Source organism: Vanacampus margaritifer, chromosome 7, assembly GCF_051991255.1.
Source record: "Vanacampus margaritifer isolate UIUO_Vmar chromosome 7, RoL_Vmar_1.0, whole genome shotgun sequence".
NCBI lineage: Eukaryota > Metazoa > Chordata > Actinopteri > Syngnathiformes > Syngnathidae > Vanacampus > Vanacampus margaritifer.
Genome location: NC_135438.1, coordinates 933957 through 952948, shown reverse-complemented (window position 1 = coordinate 952948; position 18992 = coordinate 933957). Strand labels below are relative to the sequence as shown.

Genomic DNA, 18992 nt, shown 5'->3' with positions numbered 1-18992 from the left:
CCAGTCATTTGCTGTATTCAGATCAGTGCATCCACCGCATAACCATCACTGCTACTGAGCTGTTGTAAATGGTAAAGGGGGGGGTTCTTACCACTGAACAAAGGCTAAACATTGCTGCGTAGACTTGATGCGTTAAGAAAGAGACAGCAGACTTTTCTCCACAACAAAATAGAATTTAATCATGAACTGACTTGTCACCGTCGTCTTCCGCGTGAAAATGAAACGCAGCACGTCTCGTGCTTCCTTCCCCCTTTCGTCTGCGTGTAAGGCATGCAGTCTCCACACACACACATTCACACTCTTGACACAATATACACAACAAAGCGCTCGCAGTAGTAACACTCCAGCCCTCCCTGGTCAGAGTTGATGCGGGATTCATCACAACAAAGCACAGAAGTTCACAAATAAGTTCTAGGCTAAGGCTAACATTTGCCGCTTGCTACTTGGACACGTGACAGACACGGACACGAGCACTCGAGCGGTCATGAGCAGAGATTGGATCAAGTCAAGCATGTGCAAGTCTTCACCTTCAAGTGCAAAGTCGTTTTGTCTTGGGCACATCAATTCACAGATGAAGTCAAGTCAATGTATTTATTGTGGAGGATTTTAAAAGGTGCTCATTCCCAGTTGTTGAGAACATTTCACAAAATGGGCGCTGGCGGCCGCTTATTACGTTGCTAATATCATTCGAGCAACACATCACAACACAGATGGACATACAGTGTCAATTTTATATCATTGATCAAATATACTCATCTTAAAACAATATATTTTTGTTCAATATTCATCCTGTTGATCTGTTACCTTGTAGTTATTAAATATTTTTAGAATCATTTATTCTACCATCGTTCCATTGATTAATCAAATAATAGCGCACCATTTTATTTCACATTAAAGTCTATTACATTTTTATATAAAAATCCCTAAATACTGTAGTGATTAGTGAGTAGCCAGTGAGTGAAAGATTCCCAACACAGGCTCAAGTCTCGAGTTTTGAACTCCCAAGTCGAGTGTCTGTTGTTGTTGTTGTTTTTGAGTCAAGTCATCAAAACGGACCCGAGTCAAGTCGTGTCCGAGTTGCAACAACTTGAGTCGCCAATCTCTGGTCAGTCACTTCGCACGTGATGTCATGGGAAGGAATGGAGCAGCCGTGACTCGGCGGCGAGCCCTCGTCAGTCAGCCGGCATTTCGGAAGGTGCGGCTTTGGCCCGTCAGGCTCGTTCGTGTGTGTAGAAAAAAGTGCAGGCATTTCCTTGACTGTGTGATGTCAAATCATTCCGGATTCCAAAGTGGCCTCAGCTTTATAAATACTCATATTTGCCTCCATATAAAAATAAAATGAGCAATGCACACATTTGAGACAATGACAAGCTAGCGAAGAGAACGGACAAACGGCAGAAAGCTGCTGGTGCAGGAAAATAAATAGGCGGCGCTCGGGATGCTTGTCGTGTGCCACCCTGGCTGGTCAGGTGGAGGGTTGCCCAGGGGGGAGGAGTCACGGCTGTGTGGGGGGGGGGGGGGGGGAGTCGGCGGGGTGTATGGCGGCCACGGAGCAGCGCTTTAGTTTCTTTCCTAGGTTCCCGCAGGGCCTCAGTGTTGCTGAGCTTCCTGCTCCCGCTGCCGGCAGCCCACCGCCGTGATGAGGGCGGCCCCCTTGCCGCTGCCGTCCTCCGACAGCAAGAAGTTGACGTCGCATTTGGGGGCCAGCTCCTTCACCGTTTGCTGGAAGATCCGGGAAAAGCTGCGAGGGGCAGAGGGAGGGGAAACGGGGTGAGGAGGCGGCTTGAGAGAGATGAGCGCGGCAGGAGGCGGCGAGAGGCGGCGGTGCCAAATTGCGTCATTTCCGGCAAACTCCACATGTTGAATCGGCGTCGGGGGCATTGGATCACCGTGATTGGCTGTTAGATAGCCAATCAGCTCAGAAGAGGAAGTGACCAACGCGGATAAACGGGTCTCAACTTTACGGTTTTTCAGGACAGCACACGTGAATATTAAAGTCACACATCAAGAAGATATGATCATATTTCAGCAAGAAGATTTGCAAAGTCGTTTAAAAAGTCCTTATAGTATTTTGGAGGTCGGTAAATGGCCAAATTCAAAGCTGTGATCCATGTGGTAAATAAACATCGTTTACATTTAAATGTGTTTTTTTTTTTTTTTTTTTTAAATAGCCGCCGTTCCTCCACCTCGGACCGACGTCCTCGGCGCAATAAGCACAGCCAAGCGCTAGCAATTCAAGCACAGCGGTGGACTCGTCGCAGGGGGTGCACGGCCCTTCCGTCCGGCGGTCTCGAGGAAGCTCCTTCAGAAGCTGGAGGTCGGCACCGCGCCCAAAACGCGGAGGGCAGCGCGGTCCAGGATACGCCACAACGGAATACATGCATGCGTTCGGGGACGAAGCTCGTTCCCGCGCCCGTTTTGGCTTCACCAGCTGGCCGCCGCGTTTACCCCGGCGCCGTTGTCAACACCGGTATGCGTTGTTTACGTTTTTATATCCCGCCCCCGTAAAGAGGTTGCCTTTAGCGCCGCCGATGGTACGGAGGGGAATTACTTCTGGCGCATGTGGTGTGTATTTACATCATTTTTCTACGCGACGTGCCGACGCCGCACGGGGTGACCGACGTCGGATCGGTTTATCTAGGCCTTAAAAGAGGTTGCCTTACTGTGGGTGGAGCTTGTAGAGCGTTCCGTCCACACCCACGGTCACATCCAGATGGTCCAGTTTGCGGTTCTCGCGGATCTTGTCCACAACCGCCGCCATGCCGGCTCCGCAGATCTGAGCGGCGCGGCGGGACACGGTGCCGCAAACCTCCTTGACGATGATGCTGTCGTCGCAGGTGCTGTCCAGCCCCAACTGCTGCAGGATGGCCCGGACCTGCAGCAGAGCCAGACGATCGCTGCGGAGAAGGAAGGGGGTGGGGTCAAAGGCTCGCTTTACGGCTCGAATCGTCTGACGTTCGTCTGGCCGATATATAAACGCTAGATTTAATAGAAAGTCGACATTTTGCCGACGGTAGCGCTTCGGACTCTAGCGTCTTGTTGATGACGTCATCGTACCTCGCTCGCAGGCGGCCATCTTGACTCGTCCTCACGCGACTCTCGACTTCCTAATGAATGTATGATACAAGGCAAGTCTGCGGCGTTAGCAACTAGCCACTAACGGGAACCCAAACGGTGCCGTCACTAGCGACGATTTTTTGCATCAATGAATCCACAGATTAATCGACTCATTGGATTCATTTAAATTTTGCATTAAAGTGTATTCAAAGAAGCCTTTTCCCCTCGATGACTGTTTTTTAACCAGTTTAATTCCTACTTCATATAGTGATTACAAAAAAAGGAGATAGATGTTGTACTATGTTACTTGTTTTCCAAAGTAAAAACAGATATTTGGAAAAGTCTTATTTTGATTAAACACAGAAGATAATCGGGACTACAGAAATGAGTCATTACTGGCAATAGGCTGAAATCCGAGGATTTGGACCATTTTAAATGAAAGAAATGACTCCAAACTACTAAAATAGTTGTCGATCTATTTGATAATCGATGACTTGCCGATTAATTTCGACACCTCAACACTGTATGCTGCAAAAGCAATCGATTGCTCAGCCCTAGTCAAGATCAAGATATTAAAGAGCTGCGGCCAAGTCCGGAAGAAAATCGGACGAAGCCGAGACCAAGATCGGGTCGAAGCTTCTACATTGCGACGATGTGAAGAACTGCTGTCCCTGCGGTTTTGGCCTCCTTGTCCTCGAGACTAAATCCCAAGTCCACGATGTCCGAGCTCAAAGGCAATTCATCGGAGAGACCGAAGGAAAGGATTGCAAACGTTGACGAGCGACTCACCTTTCGATCTGAGACAGGAACTTGGTCTCAAAGATGCCCCTGGTCTTCAGCGTTTCAGAGATTTGTCCCCGGAAAAGGAATCCACGTTTGGTGAGATCGATGAGAATCTGCCTGACGATCTCCCCCAGGTACATGCCGCTGCACATCTTCTCGTATCTGAGCGAGAACATTTGTGAGCAAACGTTGACCTGGAAAGTCGCGGCAAAACATCCTGACCTTTGTTTGCCCTCGTTGAGCGAGTTCTCATCCACCGCTTGGTCGTACTGGCTTCTGATATCGTCCAGGCAGCCGTTGTCTCCAAACGCTCCCCACTCCATGTTGACGCACATCCGACCTTCGTTCCCTTCCACGAGCTCGATGTTCCGCATCTCCTCCATGTAACAAGCGTTACTGCCCGTCCCTGAGGGGAGACGCAACCACTGAAAATCAGCAGATTTGGACCATCTTGAATTTTAAAAATGGCTCCAAATGATGACTCGATTATTAAAATAGTTGTCGATTAATTTTGACAGCTCTGCCTAGGGCTGGGCAATGTGGCCAAAAAATAAAAATCACATTTTTTTTCCCCCCCAGTCATTCAGGACGATTACGATTTCAATCGATTTTAATCTAATAAACCCATCAAACCTTTATTCAAAAATAATTCCCGTGCAAAATGTTCAGACAACAATAATGTATTCTGATTCTAAATCAGTTCTAACATGAACTTCGATTTCACGATTTAGCAAATTTTCAACACAATTAGATTTTCAAAATGACGATTAATCGAATTAATTTGATTTATTGCCCAGCGCTAGCTCGACCTAAAATGCACTATGACATTTTTCAGGTGAGCTTTATTGACCTTGCATAAACCTTTGAATCTTTTGAGTGTTTTTTTGCACAACTTGTCGTCTAACATGGACTTGTATGTAAAAAAAATAACAACTTAAGAGGACTTACCTGCAATCAGGCCCACCTCGCAGGTGGGTTCCTCATACGCGCAGGTCATCATGGTGCCCACAGTGTCGTTGACGATTGCAACCACGTCCAGCTCAAACTCCTAAGAGAGGAAAAAGATCAAAGTAAAAGATGCTAGTTGAACTCGTGACCTATTACGCACGCGTTTCTCGTACCTCTTTCCTCTTGATGGCCTCCCTCAGAAGCTCCACCACGTCTTCGCCCTCGCAGTCGGTCGCTTTGAAGCCTTTGGTCCAGGTCACCAGTATGCCCTGGTCGAAGGGAACGATATGCAAATGAGATGAATCATTTGGTTAAACGTGTTCCGAGAAGATTCCCGTGGAAGTCACCGCGTCCAGGCTGGTCTGATGGCAAGGGAAGGAGAAGGTGAAACCGAGCGGCAAGCGAGCGCTCTTCATGCCCATGTAGTCCAGAAAGTCGGAAATGCAGTGCACGATGTGGTCAAAGAGCTGCCGGGAAAAAGAAAAGAAAAAAAAACAAACCGCTGTAAAATGACAACCTTTCTGTAATCCTTTTACAGAATTCCGATTTCCGGTCCAGGCGTGGTCACCTCCTCTCCGGTTCCTTGCATGACCTCGATGGGAATGGCGTAGATTTTGTTGTGCATCTCCACCGACCGCCTCTTGCCGCTGCGAATCTTTACCAGAAGCACGCGGAAGTTTGTCCCGCCGAGGTCCAGAGCCAGGAAGTCGCCGTTTTCTGCATGGAAAAAAATAAATAAAAAAAATAAAAAGCCATCGTCAATCGTCACTCAGAACATATTACGGAAAAGTCACTTCATAATGTCTCGCTATCTTGTGTGAAAGTCAACAACTTCGTTATCGTCTGAATCTTGACAATTGTCATCACAAAAGTGCCAGCTCACCAGCTCAGCGGCCGAGTGGTAAAGTGTCCGCCCTGAGACTGGGAGGTCGTGGGTTCAATTCCCGGCCGGGTCATACCAAAGACTATAAAAATGGGACCCATTGCCGCTGTGCTTGACACTCAGCAATAAGGGTTGGAATCGGGAGGTTAGATCACCACATGATTCCCGAGCGCGGCTGCTGCTGCTGCTCACCGCTCCCTCGGGGGATGGGTCAAATGCGGAGAACAAATTTCGCCCCACTTAGGTGGGTGACAATCAGTGGATCTTATCTTATAATTTGAAAAATCCAGAGTTCACATTTTTAAGTTGTCAGAAAAACAAAGATGAAAGTTAGATGAAAAACTTTACAAATATACTGTACCTAAAAATGCTTAAATAAAGGAGAGGAAAAGCATAAAATTACCTGAAATGTCCATAAACAAAAAAAATCCAAAATTAGGGATGCACGATAATATCGGTGGCCGATAATTATCGGCATTTATCGGCCAATTTGACGTCAAACAGATCAACCAGATAATAAAGAAATCCGCCGATAATAATAATAGACATGCGGTGTTGGTCCATCTATTGTGGTTCACCCAACTCCTCAACCCCTCCCCTCTGCTATGGCGGTGTTGCATATTTGTGACATCACAAAGCGCGCAACGGACCTCGTGTTGACAGAAGATGCATCATGGCGACATGGCAGTCGCCACTGTGGGCTTTTCTTTTCTGCGTTGCAGTTTTAAAACATGACCGTTCTGTTTTGGCAAACTCAAAATGAGTTACCGGTTGTCTTTGACGGGGTCGTCACTATTCACCTGTTCCATCGGGTGTACTCCGGACATACGTGGGCAACATTTTGACGGTGGCTTCCTGGTGCGTGTCCTTGCGGAGGCCCCTCTCGATCTCCACCCGCATGCGCTTCTTCACCTCCAGCAGCTGCGCTTTGCCCAGCCGGAACTCGTCCAGCGTCTGCTGGATCTGCCGGGCCTGCTCCGTCAGGCGGTAGGCCACCGCCGTCACCATGGCGGCGCCCTTGCTGCTGCCGCTCTCCGACAGCAGGAAGCGCACGTCCGAGTCCGGCACCAAACGCCGCACCATCTTGTGCAGACGCCGGGCGTACCTGGCCACAGGTACGACTGCTTGAGAAAAGGAGCTTTTGAGGCACATCTACCAAGCGCTCATTCAACCAGCTTCGTTTTTCAATTACTTGCGCTTCAAATCGGTGATCTTACCATCATCGCGTCTTAACTCATTCACTGCCATTGACGGCTATAGACGTCAAAATTTCAACTATTTCTATTTAACTTTTTTTTCTCCACTTTTGTTAACAAGAGTATGAAAAGCTAGATTTTTTGTATATTGTACATTTAGAACAAATATACAATTTCTAGTGAAGTCATGCGACTAATTACAATTCCCCCAAATTTTTTTTAATAATCTTTTCTTTTTTTGAAATCGCGTCAGGCGATTAATTTTTTTTAATTGTAATTAACTCATTCACTGCCATTGACGGCTATAGACGTCAAAAATTAATTTTAACTATTGCAAAATTATTAAATAATAAATAATAATAATATATTATTAAAACTATTGTAAAATCTGTGATTAATCGTGAGTTAACTATTGAAGTCGTGTGATTAATTACAATAAAAAAAAATGTAATCGCCTGACGCCCCTAATTTTTAATAATCTCCTTTTTTTCCTCAAAAAGATTACTAAAAAAATGTCTAGGTTTTCATTCTCTTGGAAAAAATGTTAAACTACTAGAAATAGTTCAAATGATTTTTTGACGTTTATAGGCGTCAATAGCAGTGAATGACTTCATGTCATGTATTTTGTGTTGATTATTATTACTATTAGTTTTTCTTCTATTTTCTTTTTTGTTTTATCAGGGGCACATACCACAAGTTCCACTTCTTTCTGTCCCCTTTCATTTCTTCTACTTTGGATTCGATTGCTAATGAAATCAAAATATGTGATAGCATGAGAATGACCGATTCCTTTTTTTAGTTTTTGTTTGTTCTCATCCTTGACACGATTCTAATAGCGACATTGGGCGAGGGCACTTGCGCTCACTGAGGGTGCATCTTGTAGAGCGAGCCGTCGATGCCCACGGTGGTGCGGAGGCGAGCCACGCCCTTGTTCTCCTTCAGGCGAGACAGGATGCCCCCCAGGGTGGCGGCGATCAGGTTGGCCGAGCGGAAGGACACGATGGTGCACACGTGCTGCACGGCAAGGCAGTCTTCGTCCGAAGGCTCCACCCCCAAACGGCTCAGGATTTCCATGCACTTCTTCAGCCCCTCTTTAGTCCTGGTGGAACAATCGGCGGGCACGGGATCGAGCGCGCCGTGTGAAATCAAACAACAATTTTGCATTCATCCCGAGGATTTGCGTCAGAAAAGATCAGGACACAAAATCTTCTCTGAATGGGAGAGGGAGGGAAACAAACGTTTCGTTTATTAGAGACACGGTAACTTGAAAAATCCCAATTTTTCAAACGATGATTTTGCCATCATTTTAAAGCGCACTCATAATCTAGCCCACAAAACTGTTGCACTGACTACAGCATGGCAGCATTTCAAAGATTCCTCATACTGAATTTCAAAACTAGATTGTACTTGAGGATGCGGAGAAGCTTCAGAATTGTGTCAAATTTCCCAAGTTATGGTGTGTCTTAAAGGGACAGTGTGTAATATTTAGCACCATCGAGTGGTGAACAAATCATTTTAACTCACTCACTGCCATTGACGGCTATAGACGTCAAAAATTCATTTGAACAATTTCTATTAGTTGAACATTTTTTTCCACTTTTGCAAACAAGAGTATGAACCCCCCCAAAAAAATATATTGTAAGCCCACTATTACTGACTGACTGTCTCCTTCTCTGCTTTGCTCTCGCTAGCCGCTTTTGTTAGCTGCTCCAGCGGGTTCTTGCTAGCCACTCTTGCTCACTGCTCATGCTAGCTCGCTCGCTCCAAATATGATTTTGTAGTAATTTGTGGTCGGCTTGCAAAGTGTGGTCTTTCTGAGGAACCGTAGCGAGTGTGCTCAAAAGACGTTGTATTCTATTAGTTCACCACTAGATGGCACAAAATACTACACGTCAGTTTGTTTTCCGATCTCTCTCCAAGAGGTTGAGAATAAAACATTTTGTGTTGCGTTTTTTTACTTGTATTACAACAACACCTTAAAATGTGAAAAAAAAAAACGTTGTCGGCAAATGTTAGATTGTCAATTGATCTTCCACGAAATGCTCGTGTTTGTGTTGATTCTTGTGCGAAAGCGCCACTCACTCACTTTTCAATGGCGGAAACATGCTTGGTCTCGATCTTCCCTTTGGTCAGGAGCTCGGGTGTTATGCGTCCTTCAAACAGCAATCCTTCTTTGGCCATCTTGACCAGAATGAGTCGCACCAGCTCCCCCATATACATGCCGCTGGCCATCTTCTCAAACCTGAGTGGAAAAAAAAAACAAACACGGCTGGCGTTCCATAAACGATGTCTTCCTGGTCGTGCGCCTTCTCAAGCCTCCAGGTCCGATAGTACGGCGCTCTTGCCCAAGAAGCAAAAGGTCCACACTCACAGCTGCTTTCCTGGGTTGACGGACCCCCTGTCGATCTCGCGGTCAAACTCGGTGCGGAGGTCCTCCAAGGTGCCGTCATCCCCGAAGGCCCCCCACTCGGTGTTGATGCACATGCGACCCTCGTCGCCCTCCACCTGGTCGATGTGGCGCATCTCCTCCATGTAGCAGGCGTTGGTTCCCGTTCCTGGACGCAGGCATCGAGCGGCCGCTTGAGCTGCGCGACTGTCGCCCTCATCATGTCGGGACATTCTTCGCGGTACGCTACAGTAGTGGTTCGAGCCGTGCGCTAACCGAGGTCGCTAGTGTCAAATAGTATGCTATTTTAAAGCAGATGTTTTGGGAACATTTAACTTCATCAAATAGTATTCATACCTGGACTGTCATCTTTATCTTCTTAGTTCCACAATCAAAGACAATTGCTCATTTATTCACCTTCTGCTAGCTTGTTTTGCTTTGATTCGTTATGGTCCCTTTGAGGACTAGCTTATCGTTTCCTTTCCGCTCGCCTTGCAATGCTGGTCAAAGAGCAGGCAGCAGATACAATTGCACACCTTGCATTTAACTTCAAGCTAAACAGACTTACATACTTCCTCTATACGTATATGGTTTGCGACAATAATACTCCAGCTAAGTGAAATGTCACATTTAAAAAAATACAATGCCTACAATGCTAATTAACGGCTAATAACTAACTAGCTAAGCTAACAAACAGTCAGCTACCCAACTAGGCTCGATTCTAGTTAATGATATGTTAGCTAGCAAGCTTTTGATAACTATTTTACAAATGTGGCAAAATAATGGACTTTGCAGTTTATGACCATACATATATGAATTCATCCGTATTGTAGATTGTATTGCTGGATTATCACATACAATAATGGCTGTTTGGTGTTGCTGTTAGCAACATTTGGTGACATCCTGTTGCAAGTTACTCTCCGAGGTCGTTTCGAGGTCGTCAAGACTTGCCTATGATGATGCCCACTTCGCAGCGCTGATCATCAAAGCCGCACGTCATCATGGTTCCCACCGTGTCGTTGACCACCGCCATGATGTCGGCCTCGTAGTCCTGGCGGAACGAAAAGAAGAAGTTCAGCAGATGGACACCATCTTGTCCGTTTTGGCCGAGGGGTGCTCTGCTCACCCCGCGTTTCTTGATGGCCTTGTTGAGGAGTTTCACAACATCCGCGCCTTCCACGCCGCTGGCTTTAAACTTCTTTGTCCAGGTCACTAAGACGGCCTGCGAAGGAATCCATTTCATCAGTTTTGGTCTCCAAACGACGTGCGTTTGTAGCTTTTGCTAGGAGCTCAAATTTGGGCTTGCAAAACAAAGAAAAGAAACGACTCGAGGCAAAATAGGCTTGTTTTGGTCTGCAAAGAATTAACAGCCAGTGTTTTTGTAAAAGCATTTTGCTTTTTTAAAAAAACAATTCCTTGCAAATATGGTATGATTGTTGCAATTGAAATTTAGCTTAAAATAAGAAATGCCGTTATTCTATAGACGTAGGTAGTATGAAGGCGTAAGTTTTAAAACACTTTTGGAGGCTAGCAATGTTTAAAGAAATATTGTCCAAATGTGCTTTTCTTCTGGCAAACAATTTTGCTTGAATAAAGTCATTTAATTCTCATTTCCTTCCATCTTCCCTTGCTTTTCGCAATGAGCAGTTCACCTCATCCAGTTTGCTTTGGGCGCAGGGAAACGAGAAGGTGAACCCCACGGGAAGCTTTTTGTCCTTAATCTTTTGCTTTTCCATGAAGTCGCCGAGGCATTCCGCCACGTGGTCAAAGAGCTGCAGACACAACATGGAAGAAAAAAAACAAACAAACACTGAAATATGATTGGTGCGGGTTCATTCCGTTTCCTGCACTTTTCTTATTTGGCCACAAAGTCTTCAGACCTCCAACACGACACGGGACAGGACAGGACAGGACAGGAGGGACCGTATTGAGCATCATTTGGACAGCAAACAGCTGCTGAAGTCTTTACCTTTAGTTCCGATATGCGACTTAAGCACTCTGCTGTGCGACAAACTTTGGTTTATGAAGCGGCTTGCGTATCGCGTTACGTCTTCGACCCAGCTGCCATTTCCTGAAAGCGCGTCTGTCCCTGCGAGCTGTCGCCAGCCCATCGCACGAGCCCCCCGGCCCGCCAAACCGTGTTTTTGCGATCACGTTACCGCTCAACTGCCAACTGTTGTCTGCTGGTTGACCAGAGGTCATGGCGGGATCTGACGTTACCCCCCGCAGAACTGCTTTTCCTGGTTCGATGAGATTTCAGCTTGTGTTGCTGTTGAGTACCTTCGTGTCTGCTTTAGCGCTCATATTTGAAGCGGCATTTTGTTGTCCGCGTCTCCATCGGACTTTTTCGGGGCCGAGCGGTTACAACGGAAGCGTTTTTTTAGAACCGTCTCGGAGGTGGTTGTGCCGCACCGAGCGGGGCCGTGTCGTCACTGTCATCTGATTGGCCGACAGCAACGCAGCAAGCGACGCCGTGGAGCACGCCCACTTCAAAGGAAAAATACAGTTTATACAATAAATATAATAACAACGCTGAACTATATTTACAATTTAAAAAGTACTTGTGGAAGGATTTGTAACGATTGTGGTTAAAAAAAACGAAATGGCTTGCCTGGTCATTTGTTCCCAGAGCTCCCGCGGCAGTTAAATGAATGAACTCCGAGCTCTCCATTCAGAAAAAGTTTGGCGTGCCGGTCGTGAAAACCCAGATTGCAATATTTCATCCGTGGTGGTCCCATATGAAATATATGGTTCATTGTTGGCGCGACTCACCACTGGTGGAATGTTATGGCGAGGCTCGCGCTGCGGGAGCGCAAGCTTGGCTTGGATGATCCCGCGGGCCCCCTTGCCGCCACGCGCCCGCTGTCACGGAAAGGCAATGGAGGCCGTGCAGCGTGGTTCCGTACAATGTGCTGTGGTAGCGTGTCGTGCGGGGCATCAGTGACCCCCCCACACACCTCAGTCGCTGGCGCACAACCGATGAAAAGTGTCGCAGGACCAAAGACGAGCTAAGCCGTGTCAAGCGACCAATAGGAAGACTCCACGAAAAAGCACGCTAGTGTCCGTAAACCCGGGCGGCATGGCTCAGTGCTAGAGTGGTCGTCTCCCATCTGCGAGGTTGTGGGTTGGACCCTCAGCCCCGCTGACCATGTTGAAGTGTCCTCGAGCAAAGCACTGAACCCCAATTTGCTCCCAGTAGCCGAGCACGGTCGCATGAATGTGCGAATGTGAGACTTTGTATCGAAAGCCACAGAAGCCAACTGCCGGAACCCGTGCAAGCAAGTGTCAGTCAGCAGCCAGATTTCTTAACCCGACCAAAGTATGGACTTGTATCAAGGCTGCCTGTTTGAGACCCGTGGGTTTTGTCTACTGCTGCATTTACAGCTCAACAAAGCAACTAGAATTGAATGACGTGCCAGGTAAGTCGAGCGTCTCATTTGTCTACACGTCACCTGCAGTGACGTCACAATCGGGAGGTTCGAGGCGCTATTGCCACTAGGATCCATTTCCCAAGCAATCCACGGTAAAGTCGATTTGGAATTGCACAGAGGATTCAATTCAAAGCAGCCCAACTCCGTATTCGTGAATACACCTTTGGGCTTACCTGAGTCCCACTCCCATGAATGATGTCATCGGGGGTGTCGTAGACCTGGCTCTCCATTTGAACCGGTTGCTTTTTATCCTGTGTCACCTTGACTCGCAGGATCCGAAAATTGGATCCCCCGAGGTCCAGAGCAATGAAATCCCCCTTTTCTGTCAAAACCACAAAAGACGTTTCAACATGTTCACATGTAAAGAATTTGATTTGATTTTTTTAAAGATCTGCTTTTCTGAAACATCTGCTGAAATCAGCTGTCAACGTTGAGCCGTTGTAACAGAACAAGAAGCACATTGACTTCTTCCCCGTCTGAGTTTTCGGTGGTGTCTGATGAATGTTTGTCAAGCCTGCCCTTTGCATGTGCCCTCAAGCCGACGCGACCCGGGGCTATTTTTAACACCAGCATCGGCCCATCTCGGCTGGCCAGGACCAGGAAACCAGTACCGGCGGTGTGTTTGTCTGCCGCATGCGCGCTAAAACCTCCTCTGATATGAAAACAATGTCGACGTCGATGCGTTTATGGCGAGAGAAATATTTAGGGGCTTATCATGTATTAACTTGAAGCCAGATCTTGGAGTTGTCGTCGTGGCTTTGCTTTCATTCAGAACAAATGAAAAAAATCCAAAAATGTAAGCTTAGTTATTGCATCTACATATTTCAGTACATTTTACTTATATTCATTTATACAAACCAATCAAAAGTTTTATTGCAGTTTTGTGTTTTATAGAACCTGCTTCAAAACAAAATGGCAGACTTTCTGTGCGTTTTCAGGCATGGATTCTTGAGAAATGATAGCTAATTATGCTATTAGGCAAACAATTTGGTTTTAAACCATTTTTTTGTTGTCTTGTGATAGGTAATACATATTTTGTACTTAAAAAAAAAAATCGAATTGTATTTGCTGATGCACTTAATTGTTTTGCACTACAAATGATTTCCGCACATTGCTGTTGCGGTTTTGTGAAGCCAAAAATACTGAACCAGACGACACTAACTGTGAATGTATTGGATACTGCTTTTTGTTACACTCTGAAGTTACCACTAGTGGTATGCAGGCTCCCTCTAGTGGTTTGCAAAAGAATCACTGCTTAATTACAGTTCAGTTGTATTTGACTTTTAAGCCAAGTCATAGTACAATACGTTCAAATTTCGTCTTGTAGTATTTGTTATTAAACTTTTATTTGAAAATATTTTGTAACTTCTGTGCAATACATTTTATTGGAATCATTTCAATATTTACCCCCCCCCCCCTTTAAGTGTGCATATTGTTATTGTGGGTTAAGGTTTTACACACAAAAAAAGAAAAAAAGTATTTTTATTTTATTTCATGCAAGAAATAAAAATTGAACTTGGGGCCTCATGGACATTGTTTAAACATGTTGCAGGTGCAAAGTCACATTTGTGATTGCCGGTGTCCCATCTGCATGTGGGAATGTGCTGATCCGTCAACATCTTTTGTTCATTGGCCGGCCCGATTCATTGGAAAGCGCGCCGGCTGCCTCAACTTCTCACCACACTGAGGCTTGCTTCAACTTCCCCAGTCAGTCGTTTTCTATTGACATGAAGACAAGTGAAGTCTCGTAGCACCCAACGCTGCCAAGTTTTGAACTAGGGATGCGCGGGCTAAATTTGGCTTATGGCATCGATTGGAACTCTACTGACCAATAGCGAAAAAGGGAGCGTCAGCCATTTTGGCTTGAAGCAACGAGTTGTCAAATTATGACAATATTGTCTTTTAGTTCATATCAATGAATGCCATATGTTAATTATCTATTTTAAAAAAAAAAAACTCCTGACCAAGAATAAATGCGTTGACAATTTTTTTTTTTCACGCTACCTGAACCATCAGGGATGGACCTGACAAAGGTGGGCAACATCTTGACAGTGGCGGTGGGGTTGGTGCCGTGGCCGAGGCCATCCTCCATTTCCCGGCGGAAGCGGTTCATGATGTCCTTGAGTGTCTCGTCAGAGAACCGCATGGAGTACAGGTACTTGTCGATCTGGGGACACAAAACCAATTCCGGAAAATGGTCACTTACCGACCGTGGCCACGTGGGGGCAGCAGTGGCAAGACATAAATGGAACAAACCTGTTAGGTGCATTTAAGAGTGTCATACAGCTTGTGACAACACCTGGATGTTTGTTATTTTCTTTCAAGGAAAATAAAACTTTTTGGGGGAAATAAGGGTCATCTTACAAAAGTTCAATCATGTTTGTAGGATTTTTTTTTTTTTTTTTTTTTTACTGTTTTGAAAGATTTTTTTTTGTAAATTTACAATAACAAATTCATTTTACTCCCTGGGGAAAATATCTCTTGCAAGAAAGATCACCTTCACTAATTATATGTTCTGTATTGTTAAACCAGGAAGAAAAGAAAAAAGTCAAATTGAGCGGGCACATGAACAGCCCACCCGAGTACCTCACTTTGTGTTTCAACATATTGACATCAAGTGAATTCAACGCAAGAGGGATTTTTAATGCTAAAATAGGAATAAGGACAAAATGTAAAGCGAGTAGGCTACAAACAGTTGAATTACAGTCACACACAAGCCTACAATCACATTTGTTTGTCAATGTGGTGACCTTTGGGGTGTTGCTATTCTTAAACACTCATTAACATTGCAGCCAACCAGCTGATAAAGTCACATGACCGAGTAACCTGTCCTATTAATACAGGACGTTGAGTTTAAAAATCCTTCCTAAAATGAAAATATGCAGCGGGGAACTAAAGACTACGGTGGTGGCAAGGAGACCCTCAAACCCGAAACAGTCGCAAGATTAATGGGCAAAAATATCAGTGGAGGCTTGAAAAAAAAAAAAAAGTTGGTCCAAGTTATAGGAAGACTTTTGAGAATAGTGTGAATATTTTTGCACATGAACATTTTTGTTCAGATGTATATAAAAGCTGAGATGTGTTTTTTTTTTTTTTTTTTCACACAATGATGTTTCTTATACATTGTATTGCTATATTGTAGGAGATGTCTGTGCAGAGGGGAGGAGGGATTAAAAAAAACTTGCATCCTTTAAAATAATATATGCATACATTTACTTCATGCTCTTGTTTATTTTTTAGATATAATGTACTCTTTTATGTCAATCAGTGAAACAAGATGTGCTGAAGAGGATTCTAGTTATGACTTGCTTGATCCCCCCGCCCCCCCACAATAACTTTGTATGTGACTTACTCACACAGGTTTATTGTAGTCTACATTTTGCCATCCAATGGAAGAAGATAACATTTTCTGCCTATTATTGTATGCTGCGAGCACGGATAGACAAAGGCCTTGCCAGACCTTTGCCAGCCAAAATCCAATTTCGAGCTCATCCAAATTGATGTGCATGAAATCCAATTTTCACGGGATGGATTGAAACCACAATCAGGAGGTAGTTTCATATCAGATATGGACAGGATGCATCTCAGTCTGAACAGCGCCAAACACACTGGTCGGATTGGACTGTCTGTGACGTCACTCTACACGACGCAAGACCCAAAGCGCCTAGAACAATGTCCTGGCATTACTCCCCTCGAAAAACACCTCATTCCACCAGGAAGACAACCCTACAATTAAGGATTTACCACCAGGCGGGTGAACGACTGATTGATGCACGTGACCATCCCCAAGAAGACACTTAAATGGAGGGCCTCCACACTTAAAAATTTAGAATTGAAGAAGCCTTTTGAATGAAAGCTGAAACGTCTTCAACAAACAGTAACCGCCCAGTTGCCTTGAAGATTTCTAGAAAAAACTAATTGAATTATTTTTTTAAAATGTTTCCTCCCATTGCCAATTATTTTTCTCCAAACAGCCGAGACTTTGCGCCTGATGTTTCCTCAAGGGCCTTCATACTTCACGACTTCCTTTCCGTGCACGTGCGTCGACTGCACTGTGACGTCACCATCCCCTAGCCCCCCTCCTCTACCTTACGCGCCCAAGGCCCTCCTCCCCCGACCGTCCAATCCATCCATGTCGCCGGTCTGTCATCGCGCACATTAGCACGGTAGCTAGCGTCCGGCGGCTAATTTTTGCAAGGTCACATCTCGGGAAGGTTTGTGATGTGCGCTCGAGTGTCACAAGTGAGGAAGCCCCGCCGACACCTGTGTGAGCCATCATGGAGCCGCCCGTGTCAAGGACACGCCGCTAACCTCCCACCGCCGCTAGCGCGTCCATCCTCCTCTTCCTCCTCCTCCCCCCGCTTCTTCTTCTTCTTCCTGCATCCTCCCACTCAGCCACCAAGTAACATGGCTGCCGTACAAGACACACACAAGTGGCGTTTTGCCTAAGCCGCTTTTACCTTTTTGAGTTGATCATCCTTCAACTCGGTGAAGTAGTAGGCCAGGAGCTGAGCCGCGATCATTCTGTCGGGGTTGTCGAGAAGAAACTGCTCGGCTGCCTGCTCGCTTGTCCACCTTCCTGTCTGCTAGTCCCGTCTTTTCCTTCCCACTGGTGGGTGAGGCTGACTGGGAAAAGGCAAAAGTGACGAGCGGCGGTCGTGCCTGCGAGCCTGCGACTTTCACGCACACGCAGGGAGGGAGGGAGGGAGGGAGGGAGGTTTGCGAGCGTGCCCGCCCACGACGTGTAGCAGCTCGGACATGGAGTGGTAGTCCCGCCTCCGTGCCCTGCCCCCATCCGCTGTCCTGATTGGTTGAGCAAGACCGGCAGGAAGGGAGGAGAGTCTGGAAAAATACAGGTTTCTTCTTAATTGTTTTCTAAATGGTTTGTTTTTTAATTATTATTATTAAACCAATGGTAAAATATAAATGTAAATATATTTTTTCGAAACTTTTTTTCTTGGGGAAAAAAGGTTTTCAAATAAATAAATAAATAAATAATACAAATTAATTCATTAATAAAGTTAGCTCTATCTTCTAGGCTATTTTTTCTAGATGGTTAATTTTGTTCTCGAAAAAAAACTAAATACATTTTAAAAAATGGAAAAAAATCTGTAGAATTAGTATGTTTTTCTAAAATATATTTTTGCATGATTTTTTTGTGCTAAATTTGTTCTCAAATTTGAGGGGGGTTTTCTCTCTCCTAAACAGTTTTTAGTGTGTGTGTGTGTGCGCGTGTTATTACATTATTTTCTATTTCAAGAAAAATATTAGAAAAATCCTCCAAAAGTAGTACTTTTTTAACTGTTGTTTTGTCATTGTTAACTTTTAAATTCATTTTAAGTGCCCCAAGCAGCCATGGTGCCCTGTCCACATCCACCATTCTGATTGGCTGAGCGGGAAAGACGGACAGGGAAGCAAGAAGGGCATGAACCAATGAGGGTTTAGGGAGGGGTTTACGGTGCCCTCTCCCAGTGAAAAGCTGCATCTAAACGATAAGCTTAAGACACTTCACGTCCCTCCTGTTGCCACGGCACCCAGGGGCGGACGTGCAGATGTGCAGGGCAGCCAGCCACCATGTGACGTCATCATCACGCCTCCTGCCGCATCACCATTAGCGTAGAATGTGACAGGTTGATGGACTGTGGAGAGCGGGAAGCTTAAAATCTGAACAGGGTTAGCTCCTCATTTTAAATTGGAGGAATACAAATCTGGTTATTTTTAGGGTTTCTGCCCGCCCCATTACTTCCTGAATATTAATTTACTATTCATACGAGAGTAAGAGATCAGATTTTTCTGATAAAAAAAAAAGTCTTTTTGAAGTTTAAACTATCATATATCTTTTTCTTGAAAAAAGTTGCTTGTTTTTTTCAACAAAATATTGTAATCTAAACAGAATAAGATTTTTACGAGATTGTTTGAAATACATTTTTTAAATTTCTATTAGTTTCTTTGAAAGTAGATGTTCCTTTTTTTGTAGAAAAAAATAAGTTATAATTTTTAAAATGTAATTTTATTCAAGAATCGTCTAAAAAAAATAGTGTGAAATTTATTATTTTTTCAAGAAAAAGGAAAATATTTTTTAGTTCAAGAAAAGTTGAATACAAATAACAAAGGTTACAGTTTTTTGTTTTGTTTTAGAAAAAATGTAGCTATTAAGTAGTGGTAGCTCTACTCAGTGTGAAATACTTCCAATACCATCCATCCATCCCCCAAAATGTTTTTGTCGAATAGTATTTCATTTTTCATTCTTTTTTTTTTTTTATCCCTGCCTACACAGTTTGCTTTCCTATCTGATATAAGTCAAGCTT

The 18992-nt window shown here is 44.8% G+C and overlaps 1 protein-coding gene across 1 annotated transcript; it reads right to left on the bottom strand.

Annotated features, from left to right (window-relative positions):
- Positions 1-577: 577 nt before the first annotated feature.
- Positions 578-17383, bottom strand: LOC144055546 (hexokinase-1). The gene is made up of 18 exons (XM_077571611.1): positions 17145-17383; positions 14689-14851; positions 12858-13006; positions 10906-11025; positions 10380-10475; positions 10205-10304; positions 9239-9422; positions 8954-9109; positions 7733-7966; positions 6472-6776; positions 5357-5505; positions 5136-5255; positions 4962-5057; positions 4789-4888; positions 4063-4246; positions 3847-4002; positions 2664-2897; positions 578-1741 (listed from the first exon to the last, which is right to left on the bottom strand). Exons 1-18 carry the CDS (start codon positions 17205-17207, stop codon positions 1591-1593), a joined length of 2760 nt encoding a protein of 919 aa, XP_077427737.1. The 5' UTR covers positions 17208-17383; the 3' UTR covers positions 578-1590.
- Positions 17384-18992: the final 1609 nt, after the last annotated feature.

Coding starts and splice junctions, on each gene's coding strand:
- LOC144055546 (XM_077571611.1), bottom strand. CDS start 17,207: ATGATCGCGGCTCAGCTCCTGGCCTACTACTTCACCGAGTTGAAGGAT. Junction 7,967..8,953: donor CATGTTTCCGCCATTGAAAA/GTGAGTGAGTGG, acceptor TTGTTCCACCAG/GACTAAAGAGGGGCTGAAGA. Junction 5,256..5,356: donor TGCAAGGAACCGGAGAGGAG/GTGACCACGCCT, acceptor TTTTCCCGGCAG/CTCTTTGACCACATCGTGCA.